The 24,673-nt window shown below is 46.0% G+C and overlaps 1 protein-coding gene across 1 annotated transcript; it reads right to left on the reverse strand.

Moving 5' to 3' along the window:
- Nucleotides 1-195: 195 nt before the first annotated feature.
- SLC22A15 (solute carrier family 22 member 15) lies at nucleotides 196-21,377 on the reverse strand. Its single transcript, XM_075197521.1, has 13 exons — nucleotides 21,048-21,377; nucleotides 16,845-16,983; nucleotides 13,886-14,074; nucleotides 11,542-11,674; nucleotides 9,114-9,278; nucleotides 6,554-6,683; nucleotides 6,264-6,476; nucleotides 6,044-6,184; nucleotides 5,389-5,483; nucleotides 3,738-3,852; nucleotides 2,747-2,819; nucleotides 1,785-1,991; nucleotides 196-1,151 (listed from the first exon to the last, which is right to left on the reverse strand). The coding sequence occupies exons 1-13, from the start codon at nucleotides 21,113-21,115 to the stop codon at nucleotides 1,068-1,070; spliced, it is 1,752 nt and encodes a 583-aa protein (XP_075053622.1). The 5' UTR covers nucleotides 21,116-21,377; the 3' UTR covers nucleotides 196-1,067.
- Nucleotides 21,378-24,673: the final 3,296 nt, after the last annotated feature.

The following is a 24,673-nucleotide window of genomic DNA, read 5'->3' on the forward strand; positions in this document are numbered from 1 at the left end:
GAATAAGTATTTCCTTCTTTTATGTCAGGCAGAGTAAGCACCAGGTCTAATAAGTCTCACCCTCTTTCTGTTAACAAAGGGGTTAAAAGACCCAATTAGATAGCAGTCCTTGTGTCCCCCCTCCCAGCTTCCACTCACAAGTAATTAGACTGTATCACTAGGAAGATAATCCCCAGATCAGCGTCAGTTTGTAATATCTGCCTGGATGGGATTTTATGTCCTGAAAGTTGGAACTTGCTGTAAAATGGTGTCATTTATATACAACGTGGCTGGTAGACAGCATTTGGAGGCTTGTTGTATTATGTATGTAAACATTTATTAATACATGTAAAAAATAAAGATAAAAAGGTTCCCAGCCCATGATACAACTATGTACAAGGATGTCCTGAGCCATCAGAGCAGGAGATGTTGGTCTTCCAGTGAGAGCTTTGCTCTTGTCTCTGTAAAGTGCAGTCAAATAAACTTATCCATGTTTAGTTGTTCCAGCGGATTTTATAAACTGCGCCCTCCTATAATCATGTCACTCATATCCCTTGTCCCTATAACAGACAGGAGAGCTCTGAGAGGTGATGATGGGATCAGGGGAGGGCTGACAAATTTTTGTCCAGGGGGAAACACTCAGGTCAGCAGCTTATTAGGCACATTTTAAAGTGAAAAAATGCCGGTGGCCCAGTGACCCAGCCCACGGTAGCCCCCGGCCTGGGGGGCAGATAAAAAAAATATAGGTTTTAAAAGTTTACACGCCTGTGCACAACCGTTTCTGGAACATTTATTTCTGCTTCACTCATCTTGTTTTGTTTGGCATTTTCTTAGCTTCCTTGTGCTCCTTTTATAGTCCAAAGGCCTCCATCATATTCCGCTTTATGCTGTTTTTTTGGATCGCAGTGGTAAAGGACCATCCACCCCAATAACTGCAGCCACTATACATCACCACACTTCCCTCACCTCGAAGTTCCAAGGTTTCCTTTGTCTTCTGGCTTCTGCAAGTAGATCTGATTGATGCAGACTTGGGGTTATAAAGAAAGGCTTTGCCTCTGTTTGCTCCAGTTGTCATTTCAGAGTCCGGGTCAGCTGTTAAGGGTCCTCTGAAGTTGACCCAGATCCTCTTCCTCCTCCTCACTTGAGGCCTCATCTTGAGTCCTGAGCTCGTCCTGAAGAGACAGCAGAAGACGGGAAATGTTATCAGAGTATCCAAGAAACTGAAAGTCAGTCAGTAAATGCTCCCTTATTCCAACACCCAACAGTGGTCGTAACCACCCTTTATTGAGTCCTTTCAGTTGCTTCACACTCTTTTCTATCACTCAATTTCCATTTATAGCTCTTTCCTAACCTGTCGCCAAGATTCCTGACACACCGTACACTGTATGTATCCTTCATTGTTCCCTTTCATCTGGTCTCGTCTCCCAGCAGCTTCTAATGACTCCTGATCATCCCTAGCTCCAAACTCTTTTCCATATTCTCTCACTTTGCCTCCATTCCCAGCTCAATTTTCTTCTACTCCATACATTGCTCCACACTGTCCTTCTCCTGAAATCTTCCCATCGGCAGGAAGTCCGGTTCTAACATCATGCCTGACTTACAGCATTACCTCTTGCACTACTCTAAACCGTGATTTCACCATGTTACCACCTACAGCAGGTCTCAGTACACATCGTGCCAGGACTGGCAAAACTCTGAAAGTAAAGAACCATGGCAGGTCAGGTGGCCTTGGTGGTACCCTTGTATGGTATAGAGGTGTATTAGTTCCAGAAAGCTATCTACTAGTTCCGTTTTTTATTGGTTACCTCTCTATCTCCAAAAAGCGTCTCTTCATGCAGCAGGAAGTCCTCCTCCTCCTCGGCAGCCAGGCGCCGGTATGAGGATACCTGCAGGTCAGACAGCGTCTCGGGAAGTGGACAGTTCAAGGTCTCTGGTAAGAGAAGACTGAGGAATCCAGCAGACAGGCCGGCACAGCCAAACACAATGAATGGTAGGGATCTGTGGAAGGAGCGCTGAGCAAAACAGGAACAGTCACTACAAATTCCCAGATGTCTAGAATGTATGTAGATAAGCAATCACAATATTGATAAATATGGATGGGAGAAGGGGTCACCGGCATATTAAAGAACCACTAAACCTAAAGTAGTGGCCTGATGCAAAAGAGCCACAAATAACATTCACATATATATATATATAAGTAAATAATTCAGAAGCTTCTCATAGCTGCAGATATTTGATAATAAGGGGGATTTTCTCATACACAACAACACCCATCATAGATGGGTACTGCATCAATACTTCACTATTTTGTCTGAACATAATGGGACTGATTCATTAACCGAAGCGAAGTAAAAAAAATTGAGTAAGTCTCCTGGACAAAACCATGTTACAATACAAGGGATGCAAATTAGTTTTCTGTTTTGCACATAAGTTAAATACTGGCTGTTTTTTCATGTAGCACACAAATACTTGATAGCTTATTTGAACACTGAAATTTAAAGTTGATATTTGTGTGTTACATGAAAAACAGACAGTATTTGTCTTATGTGCAAAATAGAAAACTAATTTGTACCCCTTGCATTGTAACATTGTTTTGTCCAGGAGATTACTCAATTTTTTTTACTTAGCTTCCGTTAATGAACCAGGCCCAATGTCTTTACATTGGCAGCATATCCTTACTAGTATAAAGCGAGAGGGCAGCTGGCGGCCGTATTTCCACGGAGGCAGCTTGTCACTAAGTACAATCACAATACAATAGACTACATACCAGCGCTGGAATGAAGGGGGAAATGATCCCTCCAAACCTAGAGAACATCGAACAGATTCCCATTCCCAAGCTCCTAGAGATACAGAAAATTAATTTATAATAGATTATATTATATTAGAGTGCTCAAATGGGGAGGGAGAGAGAGGGAGGGAAGAGATGAGAGGGAGAGAGAGTGACAGTAACCTGATATAAATTGTGTCCAGGAGAGGAGAGACAGCCCTCTGGGTGTATATCAGAGAGAGGAGGGATACGTTCTTACCCCCCTCATCTGCCTCCCCTTCTGCTAATCCCTTCACTGGCTCCGCTTCTCCTATAAACCACAATTCAAACTCCTCACCCTCCCCATCAAAGCCCTAACCCCCCCCCCCCCTCCCCAACCTCATATCTCTCCCAACCTTTCTGCTTGGGCAACAGCCACTGTCTCTCCTCTTGGATTACCGCATCTCAGACTCCTCCAGAGCTGCTCCCCACTTCTGGAATGCCCTTCCCCGCTCTATCAGACTCTCCCAGCCTCCAATGCTTAAAACTCACCTATTCACCAAGGTCTACCAGACCACCGCCTGATCCTGGCACCACTTCTACGTGTCGGCCTCGGCCCTATACTCCAACCACTCCCCTTTACTATGTAAGCTCTCACAAGCGGGGCCTCCCTTCTTCCTCGCCCCTTCCCTTCCGATTTCCTGTCCATTTCTTTCAAGATTTACTATCTTCCAGCCTCTTACATTCTGGGATATATCTTCACAAGACAACGTTACTGGCCTTAAGCTACCCATTCTATCATGTAACTTGCCCTTATGCTGCCCTTTCTGAAATACTACTGGAGTAATGTTATCCCTGTTTCGAATATTATTTAAATAGAAACTACACTATTTGTTTTCTTGCTTTGTACAGCGCTGTGGAATTTTCTGGCATTCTGTAAAAGTAAATCTGCTAATACTACTAAACAAGAGAAAGAAAGTAGGAAACAATCCCTTCAAAATGATAAACATACCTAACAGTCGTGGGATACAGCTCTGATGTGTATATATAGACAATGCTAAAAGAGGCACTGATACAAAGCTTCCCAAGGAGAGAGAAAGTCTGATTGTTTATCACAGAGAGGAGACCTGGAACATAGAGATCAGATGATTATTAACAAATGTGTGTACAGGGATTGGTACAGGAGGAGCCGGGATTAGTAAATGAGGAGCCGGGATTAGTACATGAGGAGCCGAGATTAGTACATGAGGAGCCGAGATTAGTACAGGAGGAGCCGAGATTAGTACAGGAGGAGCCGAGATTAGTACAGGAGGAGCCGAGATTAGTACACGATACAGTGTGTGTGTACAGGAGGAACCGTGATTAGAACAGGAGGAACTGGGATTAGTACAGGAGGAGCCGGGATTAGTACAGGAGGAGCTGGGATTAGAACAGGAGGAGCTGGGATTAGTACAGGAGGAGCCGGGATTAGTACAGGAGGAGCCGGGATTAGTACACGATACTGTGTGTGTGTACAGGAGACGCCGGGATTAGTACAGGATACAGTGTGTGTGTACAGGAGGAACCAGGATTAGTACAGGAGGAGCCGAGATTAGTACAGGAGGAGCTGGGATTAGTACAGGATACAGTGTGTGTGTATAGGAGGAGCCGGGATTAGTACAGGATACAGTGTGTGTGTACAGGAGACGCCGGGATTAGTACAGGATACAGTGTGTGTGTACAGGAGGAACCAGGATTAGTACAGGAGGAGCCGAGATTAGTACAGGAGGAGCCGGGATTAGTACAGGATACAGTGTGTGTGTACAGGAGGAGCCGGGATTAGAACAGGAGGAGTTGGGATTAGAACAGGAGGAGCCGGGATTAGAACAGGAGGAGCCGAGATTAGTACAGGAGGAGCCGGGATTAGTACAGGATACAGTGTGTGTGTACAGGAGGAGCCGGGATTAGAACAGGAGGAGCTGGGATTAGAACAGGAGGAGCCAGGATTAGTACAGGAGGAGCCGGGATTAGTACACGATACTGTGTGTGTGTACAGGAGACGCCGGGATTAGTACAGGATACAGTGTGTGTGTACAGGAGGAACCAGGATTAGTACAGGAGGAGCCGAGATTAGTACAGGAGGAGCCGGGATTAGAACAGGAGGAGTTGGGATTAGTACAGGATACAGTGTGTGTGTACAGGAGGAGCCGGGATTAGAACAGGAGGAGCCGGGATTAGTACACGATACAGTGTGTGTGTACAGGAGGAGCCGGGATTAGAACAGGAGGAGCCAGGATTAGTAAAGGAGGAGTCGGGATTAGTACAGGATACAGTGTGTGTGTACAGGAGGAGCCGAGATTAGTACAGGAGGAGCCGGGATTAGAACAGGAGGAGCCGGGATTAGAACAGGAGGAGCCGGGATTAGTACACGATACAGTGTGTGTACAGGAGGAGCCGAGATTAGTACACGATACAGTGTGTGTACAGGAGACGCCGGGATTAGTACTGGAGGAGCCGGGATTAGTGTAGGATACAGTGTGTGTACAGGAGGAGCTGGGATTAGTACGGGAGGAGCCGGGATTAGTACGGGATACAGTGTGTGTACACGGGAACAGGAAATGCTATGTAGTTAATAAGTTGCAACATTATAAATACAAATAATACATAGAGAATATAGTGTGTACCTGCGTCACCTCTCTTATTTGGCATGTACATAATGATGAGACAGGCTACACCACCCATACTGAGAAAAGCACAAAGCGATCTCCTCCGACCGAAACTGTAAAAGACAAACAGAGACATCCTATTCTCCAGTGCCAGCACTCTAATACATTACAGGGGCCACAGTCTGATGATATTTGTTTATGTTTGTGTTATGTGCAGGAAGTAAATGTGATAACTTGGTCTCAGTGCTTCCTTCTGCCCCAATATTGATGAGAAGATGAAGTCAAAAAGCTGCTGGAGCCTCGTGCAGAGTAGGTCAGTGGCGGAAATACCATTAGTGCGGTAGGTGCCGTGAACAGGGGCCCCTGGGGATAATAAGGGCCCGCCTACCTGTACCGGGGCCCACAGCTCACAAGTTCCGCCTCTGGTGTAGGATAGACAATAATGATACTGTATATAGACTATATAAGGGCACATTGCAGAGTTCTACCTGTAGAAATTATATAGGACTGTAGGAAGACGGGGACCACCAAGTGTCTAATATCAGGACTGCAGAGTACAACCCGTGTCCAGCCAGCACTCATCCACGTTGCTGATGATATCAATACCTAACGACATCCCTGTTTACATGTAGTGCGACCTGGTACAGAACAGACATGTGTTGTATGCGCTCACCTCTTGCGGGTGATGAGATACATACAAAGTGGATACGCTGGAACTTCAGCAAGTCCAGAAAGAGCAAGATTTAGGTAGATGCTTCCACTGAAATCCCCCGAGCTCAGCGTAAGACCGTAATACACCAGACTACAGACAAACCTGGGAGACAGAGAACATATACTCACAGTATGGAGAATCACACATTATCCTTTATATAATCTACATTCTATGGACTCACCATATCCACATCATGACAAGTGTACGACCACGCAGCACCGAGTGCCGGCATATGGTGAGTATACTAGATCGGTGGACAGAATCTTTCTGACGGGGGGTCAGAGAGAAAGGGTTCAGCTTTGCACAATTCCATCGTCCAAGGAAAGTCAACGTGTCATGTGCTTCGCGGACTCGGCCCGCTGCGTACAGCCAGCGGGGGGACTCAGGGATGCACCTACATACAGGGACACCTATTTATTTATTCTATACAGGGGAGGAATTACACAATGAATGTCCTTAATGTGTACTCACAATGACAGAAGAAACACTGCCAATCCTTGTATATTCACCATCACAGCTAGGACCCGCCAGGACTGGACAAAATATCCAATAAGGGCAAACTGCGCAATTCCCAGAGCGAAACACAGACCGGACAGAGACCCTGTACATGGTGAGAGGCAACATAATCACTCAGGGGAAACTGTTATCCGAGATTCAGTGACACAAGGGAGCCACACATATCAGTCACTAATACTGGACAGTGCCACGCATATCAGTCACCAATACTGGACAATGCCACGCATATAAGTCACCAATACTGGACAGTGCCACACATATCAGTCACCTATACTGGACAGTGCCACGCATATCAGTCACCTATACTGGACAGTGCCACGCATATAAGTCACCAATACTGGACAGTGCCACACATATCAGTCACCTATACTGGACAGTGCCACGCATATCAGTCACCAATACTGGACAATGCCACGCATATCAGTCACCAATACTGAACAGTGCCACACATATCAGTCACCAATACTGGACAATGCCACACATATCAGTCACCAATACTGGACAATGCCACACATATCAGTCACCAATACTAGACAGTGCCATCCATCTCAGTCACCAATACTGGACAGTGCCACGCATATCAGTCACCAATACTGGACAATGCCACGCATATCAGTCACCAATACTGAACAGTGCCACACATATCAGTCACCAATACTGGACAATGCCACACATATCAGTCACCAATACTGGACAGTGCCATCCATCTCAGTCACCAATACTGGACAGTGCCACGCATATCAGTCACCAATACTGGACAATGCCACGCATATAAGTCACCAATACTGGACAGTGCCACACATATCAGTCACCAATACTGGACAGTGCCACGCATATCACTCACCAATACTGGACAATGCCACGCATATCAGTCACTAATACTGGACAGTGCCATCCATCTCAGTCACCAATACTGGACAGTGCCATCCATCTCAGTCACCAATACTGGACAGTGCCACGCATATCAGTCACCAATACTGGACAATGCCACGCATATAAGTCACCAATACTGGACAGTGCCACACATATCAGTCACCAATACTGGACAGTGCAACGCATATCACTCACCAATACTGGACAATGCCACACATATCAGTCACCAATACTGGACAGTGCCATCCATCTCAGTCACCAATACTGGACAGTGCCACGCATATCAGTCACCAATACTGGACAATGCCACGCATATCAGTCACCAATACTGGACGGTGCCACACATATCAGTCACCAATACTGGACAGTACCACGCATATCAGTCACCTATACTGGACAATGCCACGCATATCAGTCACCAATACTGGACAGTGCCACGCATATCAGTCACTAATACTAGACAGTGCCATCGATCTCAGTCACCAATACTGGACAGTGCCACGTATATCAGTCACCAATACTGGACAGTACCACGCATATCAGTCACCAATACTGGACAGTGCCACGCATATCAGTCACCAATACTAGACAGTGCCATCCATCTCAGTCACCAATACTGGACAATGCCACGCATATCAGTCACCAATACTGGACAGTGCCACGCATATCAGTCACTAATACTAGACAGTGCCATCCATCTCAGTCACCAATACTGGACAGTGCCACGTATATCAGTCACCAATACTGGACAGTACCACGCATATCAGTCACCAATACTGGACAGTGCCACACATATCAGTCACCAATACTGGACAGTGCCACGCATATCAGTCACTAATACTGGACAGTGCCACGCATATCAGTCACTAATACTGGACAGTGCCACGCATATCAGTCACCAATACTGGACAGTGCCATCCATCTCAGTCACCAATACTGGACAGTGCCACGCATATCAGTCACTAATACTAGACAGTGCCATCCATCTCAGTCACCAATACTGGACAGTGCCACGTATATCAGTCACTAATACTGGACAGTGCCACGCATATCAGTCACTAATACTAGACAGTGTCATCCATCTCAGTCACCAATACTGGACAGTACCACGCATATCAGTCACCTATACTGGACAATGCCACGCATATCAGTCACTAATACTGGACAGTGCCACGCATATCAGTCACTAATACTGGACAGTGCCACGCATATCAGTCACCAATACTGGACAGTGCCATCCATCTCAGTCACCAATACTGGACAGTGCCACGCATATCAGTCACCTATACTGGACAGTGCCACACATATCAGTCACCTATACTGGACAGTGCCACGCATATCAGTCACCACCAATACTGGACAGTGCCACGCATATCAGTCACCTATACTGGTCAGTGTCATCCATCTCAGTCACTAATACTAGACAGTGCCATCCATCTCAGTCACCAATACTGGACAGTGCCACACATATCAGTCACCTATACTGGACAGTGCCACGCATATCAGTCACCTATACTGGACAGTGCCACACATATCAGTCACCAATACTGGACAATGCCACACATATCAGTCACCAATACTGGAGGGAAACAGCGACAGTCACCGCTGATACAGGACAGAATACACAATGATATTACATTACCCACTATTGCCCAGTAGGTGGCACCGATGTACTCATTAAGCAGCACAAATGCGACCAGGGACATCCCTCCATTCATCACTCCGACAAAGAAACGGGTGGCGAGGAAGATGCTGAGCGTTGGAGATAAAGCATTCAGCAGAGAAAACACAACGTCCAGAGCCAAACCTGCAAGAGAGGATGTCACAGTTTACAGAGCTTCTCCCTGGACCACCCCTCACATTGCACAACTGAATGCCCAGGTCAGAGGTGAGAACCAGGCAAAGGAAAGATTATAGTACATAGTCCACTAGATGGCGCTGCAACAAAACAAATGGTCAGAATCCTGAATGACCACTAGAGGGCACAATGCACAACAGGCTCAGTACCTCCCCTCATTCTTCCAGGTCCCTCTCAGGGAGACAGCGTTCCAGGTTTATTACGTGATCGCTCGGCGCACACTGACATTGTCATCTGCAGATCAGACGCAGATATCACTTCCATTCTTAAATGACCAGTAAACACCAAGTTGTTATTACCCCTCAATCCTACCCCATTCAGAAGGCAATTAAAGGGTTACTGGTTTAATAGCAGAACTTGTAGTGATAGGGTTAATGTAATATAGTCACTGGTAGAATCTCCTCTCCTTGGGTGTGTAACTTCACCTTCTGCGGGTGACACATCTGCTTTTAGTACTACAACCCCCGGCTTCAGAGGTGTTAAGTTGCACAATGAATTGTTTGTCACACACACACACACACACACACACACACACACACTAGCTGAAGATAAGCAGAAGTGTATAAATGTGTATTATTATTATCATTTTAGTAATAATGTGTCTGTTCCTCTATCTCTGTTGATCGCACTCTCTATTGCAATAGAAGAACAAAGTAGAATTGGTATCTGGGCATTAATTTTTCATCATCACCATACAACAAGGAACCCAGATCTCACCGCTCAGCCCTCATCCAGTGTTCATCCAGGGGGGAGGGTGTAGAAACCACAAAGTTGCGGCTGTTTCATGGATCAGTTATTGCCTGCTGACATCTACATGATGACCCGCCTGTTACTATGGGGTAACCCTGCACACAGGGGGCAGTCATGAGCATTGTGCTTATTGGTCCTTTAACAATGTTTGTTCAGTGTATGTTAGTACTTCTGCTTCACAGCGCTGGGGTCATGAGTTCAATTCCCGACCATGGCCTTATCTGTGTGGAGTTTGTATGTTCTCCCCGTGTTTGCGTGGGTTTCCTCCGGGTGCTCCGGTTTCCTCCCACACTCCAAAAAATATACTGGTAGGTTAATTGGCTGTTAACAAATTGACCCTAGTCTCTCTCTATGTCTGTCTGTGTGTGTTTGTGTGTTAGGGGATTTACACTGTAAGCTCCTATGGGGCAGGGACTGATGTAAGTTCTCTGTACAGCGCTGTGGAATTGGTGGCGCTATATAAATAAATGGTAAAAATAATAATAATAATAATAATAATTGTTACCTGTGTTATTCTATATCTTAAAGGGCGACATGTTTCCTTATTAAGGGGTACATAAACTGCGATAGCCCAAAAATGCTGATATAATCGCGGGTTTCTCTGAAGAACGGCAATTACAGGACTTCACTTTATTTATCAAGGGGTTAACACAGGAGAAAACATTAACCTCCTTTTCATTAGATACCACAGACCACATAGATTCTGATGGGACTACGATGTCAATGATTTACCAAGCAGTGAAAAACATTCAGAGATGGCGCTACCGGTTCTATAGGCTGCAGGGAAGCTGGGATCCCTCGCCGGGTCTGATCACTATGACTTCTGTCTCCTAGCCCTTAGACACCTGGATCTCACTCACCTACACTTCTCACCAAGGCACCCTATGTTCTCCCAGCTGTACCTTCATCATCGTTTATTTATAAAGCGCTACAGATTCCGTAACATCTAACATTTATCATACGGATATAACAAACATCAGTGCCATAAATGTAAACCCTTGTGTCCATTCATTCTGCCTCATCCGTTCACAACATTCACCTACTTTCTGTCATCACCCCTCCCTCTAGAATATAAGCTCTCACGGCCAGGGTCCTCTCCTCCTTCTTGTTATGTCTTAAGCTGAATCCTCGGATACCTGCAGCTATTACTGCTGACTCATGGTAATCCATGGAGGCTCATTGTATCCACGTCACTGTTATTATCGGTTATTATATTATAACATCTGTAAGAGGATCGTCCGGTGCTGCGGGATCGGTGGCACCTTCTGAATAAATGATGATGGTGATGGAATTTAGTTCTGCTCACAGCTTAGATAAGCTCCTTGAAAGTAGAACAACAATGCGAGAGATACGTATATCCCATCATCCTGCCATTATCTCCTGATTAATGGGGGGAATAACAGGACCTTGCAGTAATATTACAACATCAATGATCATATTAATCCAGAACGTATTCACTTACCGGTCACATATATCGGTTTCCTGCCAAATCGGTCTGATAATTGTCCAAATATTAGGACCCCAACTAGGACTCCTGCAAAGAATACTGAGCTGGCCAAACTGACTTCATACGCTGAGCTGCCGACCAATGACCACTGTGGGGAACAGAGGAGATGAACAATGAAGAACAACTATATGAGGGATAGACGGAGGCCAGGGCAGGAGACAGGTGCGGGGGGTACCAAGGGCAGGAGACAAGAGCGGGGGGTACCAAGGGCAGGAGACAAGTGCGGGGGCCCAAGGGCAGGAGACAAGTGTGGGGGCCCAAGGGCAGGAGACAGGTGCGGGGGGGGCCCAAGGGCAGGAGACAAGAGCTGGGGGGTACCAAGGGCAGGAGACAAGAGCGGGGGGTACCAAGGGCAGGAGACAAGTGCGGGGGCCCAAGGGCAGGAGACAAGTGTGGGGGCCCAAGGGCAGGAGACAGGTGCGGGGGGGGGCCCAAGGGCAGGAGACAAGTGCGGGGGCCCAAGGGCAGGAGACAAGTGCAGGGGGTCCCAAGGGCAGGAGACAAGTGCGGAGGGGGGGCCCCAAGGGCAGGAGACAAGTGCGGGGGCCCAAGGGCAGGAGACAAGTGCAGGGGGTCCCAAGGGCAGGAGACAGGTGCGGGGGGGCCCAAGGGCAGGAGACAGGTGCAGGGGGGGGGCCCAAGGGCAGGAGACAAGTGCGGGGGCCCAAGGGCAGGAGACAAGTGCAGGGGGTCCCAAGGGCAGGAGACAAGTGTGTGTGGGGGGGGGGGGGACAATAATGGTGAGGAGTTTGTACAACATTCTGAATAATCAGTTTCCGACACGCTGCAATCACTCCTCCTCCGGTCTCTTATTTAGAAGCAACTGAATAGAGGACACAGGGCTTATTACAGCTCATATTTCGGTACAGATTGGACTAATGGGGTCCTCAGAAGTTGGGGCGAGTTAGTGAGGATTCAGAGCAGCGGAATAAGACGAGATGCTCTGCAGCTCCAGCTAATATTAGACCGATATGTTAGACTCCTATTCCAAACATTGCAATTATAAAGGGTTAAATATAATAACAGGCGATGGACTAAACTGTTCCCTCAGGGAGTTTTGTGCTCTAATTGTACAGACACTTCTGGAACCTTCTGGAACCTGGCTGAGCTGGTTTATCTCACAGGAGCCGCGCTGGCTATTAGTCCTAGATGTCCTGCAGTCATAGGCTAGTAGTCACCTTTATTATATGCGGGGGCCAGGGGCAAGAGAGACAAGTGCGGGGGGCAATGGCAAGAGAGACAAGTGTGTGTGTGGGGGGGGGGGCAGGGGCAAGAGAGACAAATCACTGTGTGTGTGGAGCTTGTATGTTCTCCCTGTGTTTGCGTGAGTTTCCTCCGACACTCCAAAAACATACTAGTAGGTTAATTGGCTGCTATCAAAGTAAGTGTGTGTGTGTCTGTGTGTGTGTGTGTCTGTGTGTCTGTGTGTGTGTCTGTGTGTGTGTCTGTGTGTGTGTCTGTGTGTGTGTCTGTGTGTGTGTCTGTGTGTGTGTCTGTGTGTGTGTCTGTGTGTGTGTCTGTGTGTGTGTCTGTGTGTGTGTCTGTGTGTGTGTCTGTGTGTGTGTCTGTGTGTGTGTCTGTGTGTGTTTAGACTATAAGCTTCAATGGGGCAGGGACTGATGTGAGTGAGTTCTCTGTACAGCGCTGCGGAATTAGTGGCGCTATATAAATAAATGATGATGATGATGACTGTGTGTCTGTGTGTGTCTGTGTGTCTGTGTCTCTGTGTCTGTGTCTGTGTGTGTCTGTGTGTGTTTAGACTGTAAGCTCCAATGGGGCAGGGACTGATGTGAGTGAGTTCTCTGTACAGCGCTGCGGAATTAGTGGCGCTATATAAATAAATGATGATGATGATGACTTAGTGTGAGTGTGTGTGTGTGACTGTGTGTTTTTGTGATCCTAAACAGATAAAGACAATGGAAATCCTAATGGCCAGGATTGGTCACAGATATTTGGATTTATCACACTTCTAGTATGCGAGGACCAAACCAGCAGGGGTTAAAAGAAATAAAAGCTCTTCAAAGTGGGTATAAGAGTGGTCACATCTACACTGGGGCCTTTTACCTACACGTCTGATCACTCTTTAAATAAGAGGAGACTGTTTCTTCAGTACTTAATAAGAAAGCGGTGAGAGGGTCTCTGTGCCCCCCATGACCACACTGCTATGAAAATACCGAGTCATTATATAAAAAACGCACTTATTCCTTCAGCATCTGATCCGCTGTCCCAGGCTGCACAATAGTGACTACAATATATTATGTCTATAATATGATATCTTATTAGTTTGAAGGGTTCTCACCTCGGAGCTGATGGAAGTGAAGTTGCCATCAAAGTGGAGGAGTCCACGTCCCTGGCTCTCGTTCCACACAGATACCTCATACCCCCCAGAGTGGTTCCTGTAGCTTGAATTAGAGGTGTCATAGATCCAGTGGTAGGGAGGGGTGACACCCAGGATGGCGATGAGAACGACTTCTGTGGCCACGTACAGCTGGAGAGAGAGAGACAGACAGAGAGAGAGAGAGAGAGAGAGACAGAGAGACAGAGACAGAGACAGAGAGACAGAGAGAGAGACAGAGAGAGATGACTGGAATGTATAGACACAAATATAAACTTTAAATGTCAGTGTACAAATAAGCTATCAAGTATTTGTGTGTTACATGAAAAGACAGTCAGTATTTAACTTATGTGCAAAATAGAAAACTAATTTGCACCCCTCGCATTGTAACATTGTTTTGTCCAGAAGACTGAAATAAGAAGTTTCTCAAGTTAAGATTCTTAATGAATCAGGCCCAAGATGTGGAAGAGTAAGAAATGTGATCTGTACAACTGGTAAATTCACTACCAAGTCTCGCTATGTAAATTTATATATATATATTGTCAATTGTTGAACAAACAGGCAGATAAACTCTTCTTGATAACAGTATTAGTGGAATGAATAGTTACTTCCGTTGATCACTAATACGATCTCCAGTAGTTTATTATCAAGATGTTAAAACATCTGCAGTGATTATACCAAAGATTAAATATAAAAACTAAAATCCATAAATGCTGTAATTTGCTATTAATACGGCCCATAGGTGATTATTGCTATTACCCTGTCCTGAAACAATATTATATGTTATTTACAGCTGCTTCCACAAATACTCAGTAATGTAGTTTCTAATAGCAGATAATGTGGCCACTAATGATTGTAATAATGGATAGGACACACAGTGGTTCTAGCGGTGATACATTGTAACCACAGCGTCAGCTGATATATGTACAAAGGGAAGTCTAATAAACCGCTAGAGCGCTGCAGTACATAGGTGACCTGAAAACAATCCATGGTGTGACGTATTACTATTAGCGGACTGGAGCCAGATCAATCCCTGAACCAACTACCCTGGAACCTGACAAGACGAGTTAGTCAGTCTGATCTAATTAGCCAGACCTCTAATAGTAATATGTCACACCATCCATTGTTCTCCCCCGTCACATTACACCCGGGAGGAAGCTCTCCCCCATCACATTACACCCGGGAGGAAGCTCTCACCCGTCACATTACACCCGGGAGGAAGCTCTCACCCGTCACATTACACCCGGGAGGAAGCTCTCCCCCGTCACATTACACCCGGGAGGAAGCTCTCCCCCGTCACATTACACCCGGGAGGAAGCTCTCCCCCGTCACATTACACCCGGGAGGAAGCTCTCACCCGTCACATTACACCAGGGAGGAAGCTCTCCCCCGTCACATTACACCCGGGAGGAAGCTCTCACCCGTCACATTACACCAGGGAGGAAGCTCTCCCCCGTCACATTACACCCGGGAGGAAGCTCTCCCCCGTCACATTACACCCGGGAGGAAGCTCTCACCCGTCACATTACACCCGGGAGGAAGCTCTCACCCGTCACATTACACCCGGGAGGAAGCTCTCACCCGTCACATTACACCCGGGAGGAAGCTCTCACCCGTCACATTACACCCGGGAGGAAGCTCTCACCCGTCACATTACACCCGGGAGGAAGCTCTCCCCCCGTCACATTACACCCGGGAGGAAGCTCTTCCCCGTCACATTACACCCGGGAGGAAGCTCTCACCCCTCACCTTACACCCAGGAGGAAGCTCTCCCCCATCACATCACACCCGGGAGGAAGCTCTCACCCGTCACATTACACCCAGGAGGAAGCTCTCCCCCGTCACATTACACCGGGGAGGAAGCTCTCACCCGTCACATTACACCGGGGAGGAAGCTCTCCCCCGTCACATTACACCCGGGAGGAAGCTCTCACCCGTCACATTACACCCGGGAGGAAGCTCTCACCCGTCACACTACACCAGGGAGGAAGCTCTCCCCTGTCACATTACACCGGGAAGGAAGTTCTCACCCGTCACATTACACCCAGGAGGAAGCTCTCACCCGTCACATTACACCGGGGAGGAAGCTCTCCCCCGTCACATTACACCCGGGAGGAAGCTCTCACCCATCACACTACACCAGGGAGGAAGCTCTCCCCCGTCACATTACACCGGGGAGGAAGCTCTCCCCCGTCACATTACACCGGGGAGGAAGCTCTCCCCCGTCACATTACACCGGGGAGGAAGCTCTCCCCCGTCACATTACACCGGGGAGGAAGCTCTCCCCCGTCACATTACACCGGGGAGGAAGCTCTCCCCCGTCACATTACACCCGGGAGGAAGCTCTCACCCGTCACACTACACCAGGGAGGAAGCTCTCCCCCGTCACATTACACCCAGGAGGAAGCTCTCCCCCGTCACATTACACCGGGGAGGAAGCTCTCACCCGTCACATTACACCCGGGAGGAAGCTCTCCCCCATCACATCACACCCGGGAGGAAGCTCTCACCCGTCACATTACACCAGGGGCAAGCTCTCACCCATCACATTACACCCTGGAGGAAGCCCTCACCTGTCACATTACACACAGGGGGAAGCTCTCACCCGTCACATTACACCCGGGAGGAAGCTCTCACCCGTCACATTACACCCGGGAGGAAGCTCTCACCCGTCACATTACACCCAGGGGGAAGCTCTCACCTGTAATATTACACCAGGGGGAAGCTCTCACCCGTCACATTACACCCGGGAGGAAGCTCTCACCCGTCACATTACACCCAGGAGGAAGCTCTCCCCCGTCACATCACACCCGGGAGGAAGCTCTCCCCCGTCACATTACACCAGGGGGAAGCTCTCACCCATCACATTACACCCTAGAGGAAGCCCTCACCCGTCACATTACACCCAGGGGGAAGCTCTCACCTGTAATATTACTCCCAGGAGGAAGCACAAGTAGATCTGATATATTCCCATCTCTCCCACCAGCTTCAGAGCGTCTTCCACCTCCATGATCGCTGATTCTTCCCCACTTCCTGTAACACTATGGAAGATTATCAGATGGCTATAAAGAGTGATGGATATGTGACTATAAATATTATAAATATTTACAAATACATATTTTCATGCACTTTGAAACCACAGAGCAGCTTTACAGATAAATAATTATCATGAATATTATTGATAATTTCCCACTATAAACGAGAGGGATTCCACCGACATTTGGACTTATTATACTTTGTATCGGAGAACTCGGAGCTCCTGTCGGTTGTGGACATTCCGGGATCTCTATCACATTGTAGGAGGCAGAGAGTGGGGGCAAATCACCGGATTTGGTTATAAATTGATATAAACACGTTGGTATTTTTTTTCCGTACAATATGGACTTAAATTACCTCCATTTTTAAGACAATTTTGGATTCAATTAGGGGTAAAAATGTGTTTTACAGTAAATAAAAATGATTTTAAACCGTTGTTTGAACTTGACACAACTGATCTACATATATAGTTATTATGTTACAGACAGACAGGAACCTTCCAATGGGCTTCTGCCGCTGTAATACCCATCTTTATTATTCAACAACACCCCTTTTATAAGAAGAGAAACCTGGACCCACCTTCTGCACTATTATAATATAACCGTTCTTTATAGCATTTTATCACAAGTAATAACATTCTATTATCAGATTACTGATGTGTTATCACTGCAACGTGTTTACACCGCCCCCTGCTGGTAACAATGTGTCTACATGCAGATACTTCTGTAGAAGGAGGTGGAGGGGGCCTGCTGTACCTGGGGGAGGGGTGGGGGCTGCCTGTACCTGGGGGAGGGGTGGGGGCCTGCTATACCTGGGGGAGGGGTGGGGGCTGCTGTACCTGGGGGAGGGGTGGGGGGCTGCTGTACCTGGGGGAGGGGTGGGGGCCTGCTGTACCTGAGGGAGAGGTGGGGGCTGCCTGTACCTGGGGGAGGGGTGGGGGCTGCTGTACCTGGGGGAGGGGTGGGGGCTGCCTGTACCTGGGGGAGGGGTGGGGGCTGCCTGTACCTGGGGGAGGGGAGGGGTGGGGGCCTGCTGTACCTGGGGGAGAGGTGGGGGCTGCCTGTACCTGGGGGAGGGGTGGGGGCTGCCTGTACCTGAGGTAGAGGTGGGGGCTGCCTGTACCTGGGGGAGGGGTGGGGGCTGCCTGTACCTGGGGGAGGGGTGGGGGCCTGCTGTACCTGGGGGAGGGGTGGGGGCCTGCTGTACCTGGGGGAGGGGTGGGGGCCTGCTGTACCTGGGGGAGGGGTGGGGGCCTGCTGTACCTGGGGGAGGGGTGGGGGCTGCCTGCACCTGAGGTAGAGGTGGGAGCTGCCTGTACCTGGGGAAGGGGTAAGATAGGAGTATAGCCTTAGTATAAGAGATACATTGTATGAGTCTCAAAAGGAGTTAATATATAACACAGTATAGAGTAGTACAGTACAGTACTATTAGAATACATATAATACAACATAGTATTAGTATAAAAGATACATTGTAACATTCCATTAGCATTACATTATAAAATAGTAATTATATAAAAAAAACAGAGTATTAGTATATTAGTTATACTGTATCAGTCTCAACAGATCACTATAGAGAGGTGTAGTGGATGTGATATAGAGTAGTATTAAATAGGACACAGTAGGATATAAGGAAAAAAGTATTGGTATAACAGATACAATGTAGCACAGTATTAGTATATAGATACAGTGTAGCACAGTATTAGTATAGAGATACAGTGTAGCACAGTATTAGTATATAGATACAGTGTAGCACAGTATTAGTATATAGATACAGTGTAGCACAGTATTAGTATAGAGATACAGTGTAGCAAAGTATTGGTATATAGATACAATGTAGGACAGTATTTGTATATAGATACAGTGTAGCACAGTATTAGTATATAGATACAGTGTAGCACAGTATTAGTGTATAGATACAATGTAGCACAGTATTAGTGTGTGTGTGTGTGTAGATACAGTGTAGCACAGTATTAGTATAGAGATACAGTGTAGCAAAGTATTGGTATACTGTATAGATACTATGTAGCACAGCATTTGTATACAGATACAGTGTAGCACAGTATTAGTGTATAGATACATTGTAGCACAGTATTAGTGTATAGATACAATGTAGCACAGTATTAGTGTGTGTGTGTGTAGATACAGTGTAGCACAGTATTAGTATAGAGATACAGTGTAGCAAAGTATTGGTATACTGTATAGATACTATGTAGCACAGCATTTGTATACAGATACAGTGTAGCACAGTATTAGTGTATAGATACATTGTAGCACAGTATTAGTGTATAGATACAATGTAGCACAGTATTAGTGTGTGTGTGTAGATACAGTGTAGCACAGTATTAGTATAGAGATACAGTGTAGCAAAGTATTGGTATACTGTATAGATACTATGTAGCACAGTATTAGTATAGAGATAAAGTGTAGCACAGTATTAGTATATAGATACAGTGTAGCACAGTATTAGTATAGAGATACAGTGTAGCACAGTATTAGTATAGAGATACAGTGTAGCACAGTATTAGTATAGAGATACAGTGTAGCACAGTATTAGTATAGAGATACAATGTAGCACAGTATTAGTATAGAGATACAATGTAGCACAGTATTAGTATATAGATACAGTGTAGCACAGTATTAGTGTATATAGATACAGTGTAGCACAGTATTAGTATAGAGATACAGTGCAGCACAGTATTAGTATATAGATACAGTGTAGCACAGTATTAGTATAGAGATACAATGTAGCACAGTATTAGTATATAGATACAGTGTAGCACAGTATTAGTATATAGATACAGTGTAGCACAGTATTAGTATATAGATACAGTGTAGCACAGTATTAGTATAGAGATACAATGTAGCACAGTATTAGTATATAGATACAGTGTAGCACAGTATTAGTATAGAGATACAGTGTAGCACAGTATTAGTATAGAGATACAGTGTAGCACAGTATTAGTATAGAGATACAGTGTAGCACAGTATTAGTATAGAGATACAATGTAGCACAGTATTAGTATATAGATACAGTGTAGCACAGTATTAGTGTATATAGATACAGTGTAGCACAGTATTAGTATAGAGATACAATGTAGTACAGTATTAGTATAGAGATACAGTGTAGCACAGTATTAGTATAGAGATACAGTGTAGCACAGTATTAGTATAGAGATACAGTGCAGCACAGTATTAGTATAGAGATACAGTGTAGCACAGTATTAGTATAGAGATACAGTGCAGCACAGTATTAGTATAGAGATACAGTGTAGCAAAGTATTAGTATAGAGATACAGTGTAGCACAGTATTAGTATAGAGATACAGTGTAGCACAGTATTAGTATAGAGATACAATGTAGCACAGTATTAGTATATAGATACAGTGCAGCACAGTATTAGTATATAGATACAGTGTAGCACAGTATTAGTATAGAGATACAGTGCAGCACAGTATTAGTATAGAGATACAGTGCGGCACAGTATTAGTATAGAGATACAGTGCAGCACAGTATTAGTATAGAGATACAATGTAGCACAGTATTAGTATATAGATACAGTGTAGCACAGTATTAGTATATAGATACAGTGTAGCACAGTATTAGTATAGAGATACAGTGCAGCACAGTATTAGTATAGAGATACAGTGCAGCACAGTATTAGTATAGAGATACAATGTAGCACAGTATTAGTATATAGATACAGTGCAGCACAGTATTAGTATATAGATACAGTGTAGCACAGTATTAGTATAGAGATACAGTGTAGCACAGTATTAGTATAGAGATACAGTGTAGCACAGTATTAGTATATAGATACAGTGCGGCACAGTATTAGTATAGAGATACAGTGTAGCACAGTATTAGTATAGAGATACAGTGCAGCACAGTATTAGTATATAGATACAGTGCGGCACAGTATTAGTATAGAGATACAGTGTAGCACAGTATTAGTATAGAGATACAATGTAGCACAGTATTAGTATATAGATACAGTGCAGCACAGTATTAGTATAGAGATACAGTGTAGCACAGTATTAGTATATAGATACAATGTAGCACAGTATTAGAGATACATTGTTTCAGTCTCACCGGCTGTTTAGTTTCACTTCCTCATCCACTTTCTGCATCTGAATATGACTAAGTGGGCGTGGTCTCATATCAGTGGGCGGGGAAGAAGTCTTACTAGCTGATCACAATGACACGTCTCATCCTGTCACCCAATCAGAGGGGAGCACATGATACCAAAATAATGCAGATTAACACTCCCAGTAACACATTAACCCTCTCCTGTCACCCTGCAGATCATCTCTCCTAGTAACACATTAACCCTCTCCTGTCACCCTGCAGATCATCACTCCCAGTAACACATTAACCCTCTCCTGTCACCCTGCAGATCATCACTCCCAGTAACACATTAACCCTCTCCTGTCACCCTGAAGATCATCTCTCCTAGTAACACATTAACCCTCTCCTGTCACCCTGCAGATCATCACTGCCAGTAACACATTACCCCCTCTCCTGTCACCCTGCAGATCATCACTCCCAGTAACACATTAACCCTCTCCTGTCACCCTGCAGATCATCACTCCCAATAAAACATTAACCCTCTCCTGTCACCCTGCAGATCATCACTCCTAGTAACACATTAACCCTCTCCTGTCACCCTGCAGATCATCTCTCCTAGTAACACATTAACCCTCTCCTGTCACCCTGCAGATCATCACTCCCAGTAACACATTAACCCTCTCCTGTCACCCTGCAGATCATCACTCCCAGTAACACATTAACCCTCTCCTGTCACCCTGCAGATCATCACTCCTAGTAACACATTAACCCTCTCCTGTCACCCTGCAGATCATCTCTCCTAGTAACACATTAACCCTCTCCTGTCACCCTGCAGATCATCGCTCCCAGTAACACATTAACCCTCTCCTGTCACCCTGCGGATCATCACTCCTAGTAACACATTAACCATCTCCTGTCACCCTGCAGATCATCGCTCCCAGTAACACATTAACCCTCTCCTGTCACCCTGCGGATCATCACTCCCAGTAACACATTAACCCTCTCCTGTCACCCTGCAGATTATCACTCCCAGTAACACATTAACCCTCTCCTGTCACCCTGCAGATCATCTCTCCTAGTAACACATTAACCCTCTCCTGTCACCCTGCAGATTATCACTCCCAGTAACACATTAACCCTCTCCTGTCACCCTGCAGATCATCACTCCTAGTAACACATTAACCCTCTCCTGTCACCCTGCAGATTATCACTCCTAGTAACACATTAACCCTCTCCTGTCACCCTGCAGATTATCACTCCCAGTAACACATTAACCCTCTCCTGTCACCCTGCAGATCATCACTCCTAGTAACACATTAACCCTCTCCTGTCACCCTGCAGATTATCACTCCCAGTAACACATTAACCCTCTCCTGTCACCCTGCAGATTATCACTCCCAGTAACACATTAACCCTCTCCTGTCACCCTGCAGATTATCACTCCCAGTAACACATTAACCCTCTCCTGTCACCCTGCAGATCATCTCTCCTAGTAACACATTAACCCTCTCCTGTCACCCTGCAGATTATCACTCCTAGTAACACATTAACCCTCTCCTGTCACCCTGCAGATTATCACTCCCAGTAACACATTAACCCTCTCCTGTCACCCTGCAGATCATCACTCCTAGTAACACATTAACCCTCTCCTGTCACCCTGCAGATTATCACTCCCAGTAACACATTAACCCTCTCCTGTCACCCTGCAGATCATCTCTCCTAGTAACACATTAACCCTCTCCTGTCACCCTGCAGATTATCACTCCCAGTAACACATTAACCATCTCCTGTCACCCTGCAGATCATTACTCCCAGTAACACATTAACCATCTCCTGTCACCCTGCAGATCATCACTCCCAGTAACACATTAACCATCTCCTGTCACCCTGCAGATCATTACTCCCAGTAACACATTAACCATCTCCTGTCACCCTGCAGATTATCACTCCCAGTAACACATTAACCCTCTCCTGTCACCCTGCAGATCATCACTCCCAGTAACACATTAACCCTCTCCTGTCATCCTGCAGATTATCACTCCCAGTAACACATTAACCCTCTCCTGTCACCCTGCAGATTATCACTCCCACTAACACATTAACCCTCTCCTGTCACCCTGCAGATCATCACTCCCAGTAACACATTAACCATCTCCTGTCACCCTGCAGATCATTACTCCCAGTAACACATTAACCATCTCCTGTCACCCTGCAGATCATTACTCCCAGTAACACATTAACCATCTCCTGTCACCCTGCAGATTATCACTCCCAGTAACACATTAACCCTCTCCTGTCACCCTGCAGATTATCACTCCCAGTAACACATTAACCCTCTCCTGTCACCCTGCAGATCATCACTCCCAGTAACACATTAACCATCTCCTGTCACTCTGCAGATCATCTCTCCCAGTAACACATTAACCATCTCCTGTCACTCTGCAGATCATCTCTCCCAGTAACACATTAACCCTCTCCTGTCACCCTGCAGATCATTACTCCCAGTAACACATTAACCATCTCCTGTCACCCTGCAGATCATTACTCCCAGTAACACATTAACCATCTCCTGTCACCCTGCAGATTATCACTCCCAGTAACACATTAACCCTCTCCTGTCACCCTGCAGATCATCACTCCCAGTAACACATTAACCCTCTCCTGTCACCCTGCAGATTATCACTCCCAGTAACACATTAACCCTCTCCTGTCACCCTGCAGATCATCACTCCCAGTAACACATTAACCCTCTCCTGTCACCCTGCAGATCATCACTCCCAGTAACACATTAACCATCTCCTGTCACTCTGCAGATCATCTCTCCCAGTAACACATTAACCATCTCCTGTCACTCTGCAGATCATCTCTCCCAGTAACACATTAACCCTCTCCTGTCACCCTGCAGATTATCACTCCCAGTAACACATTAACCCTCTCCTGTCACCCTGCAGATTATCACTACCAGTAACACATTAACCATCTCCTGTCACCCTGCAGATCATTACTCCCAGTAACACATTAACCCTCTCCTGTCACCCTGCAGATTATCACTCCCAGTAACACATTAACCCTCTCCTGTCACCCTGCAGATCATTACTCCCAGTAACACATTAACCCTCTCCTGTCACCCTGCAGATCATTACTCCCAGTAACACATTAACTCTCTCCTGTCACCCTGCAGATCATCACTCCCAGTAACACATTAACCCTCTCCTGTCACCCTGCAGATCATCACTCCCAGTAACACATGAATCCTCTCCTGTCACGCTGCAGATCATTACTCCCAGATTGATATACATTTGCTATAAAAGGTATTTACCCCTTTGGACTTTTTCACATATAGTTGTGTAATATGGAGCTATGATGTATTTATTTGAAATTTATTCCCACTAACTAATAAGAAGTACTAGATAACATGACAAAAAATAAATAAACATTTTTCCAAATTAATTATGAACAATAAACATTTGATATTAAAGTTTGTTGGAGTCCACCAGGGTGAGTCAGATGATTATATCATACTTGCCAACTCTCCCGGAATGTCCGGGAGACTCCCGCATTTTGTGAGAGTCTCCCGGACTCCCGGGCGAGTGTGGCAATCTCCCGAATTCTGCTCACTTCCTAGTGAAGTCGGCAGAATTAGATTCCCG

This window comes from Mixophyes fleayi, chromosome 2 (genome assembly GCF_038048845.1).
Source record: "Mixophyes fleayi isolate aMixFle1 chromosome 2, aMixFle1.hap1, whole genome shotgun sequence".
Taxonomy (NCBI): domain Eukaryota; kingdom Metazoa; phylum Chordata; class Amphibia; order Anura; family Limnodynastidae; genus Mixophyes; species Mixophyes fleayi.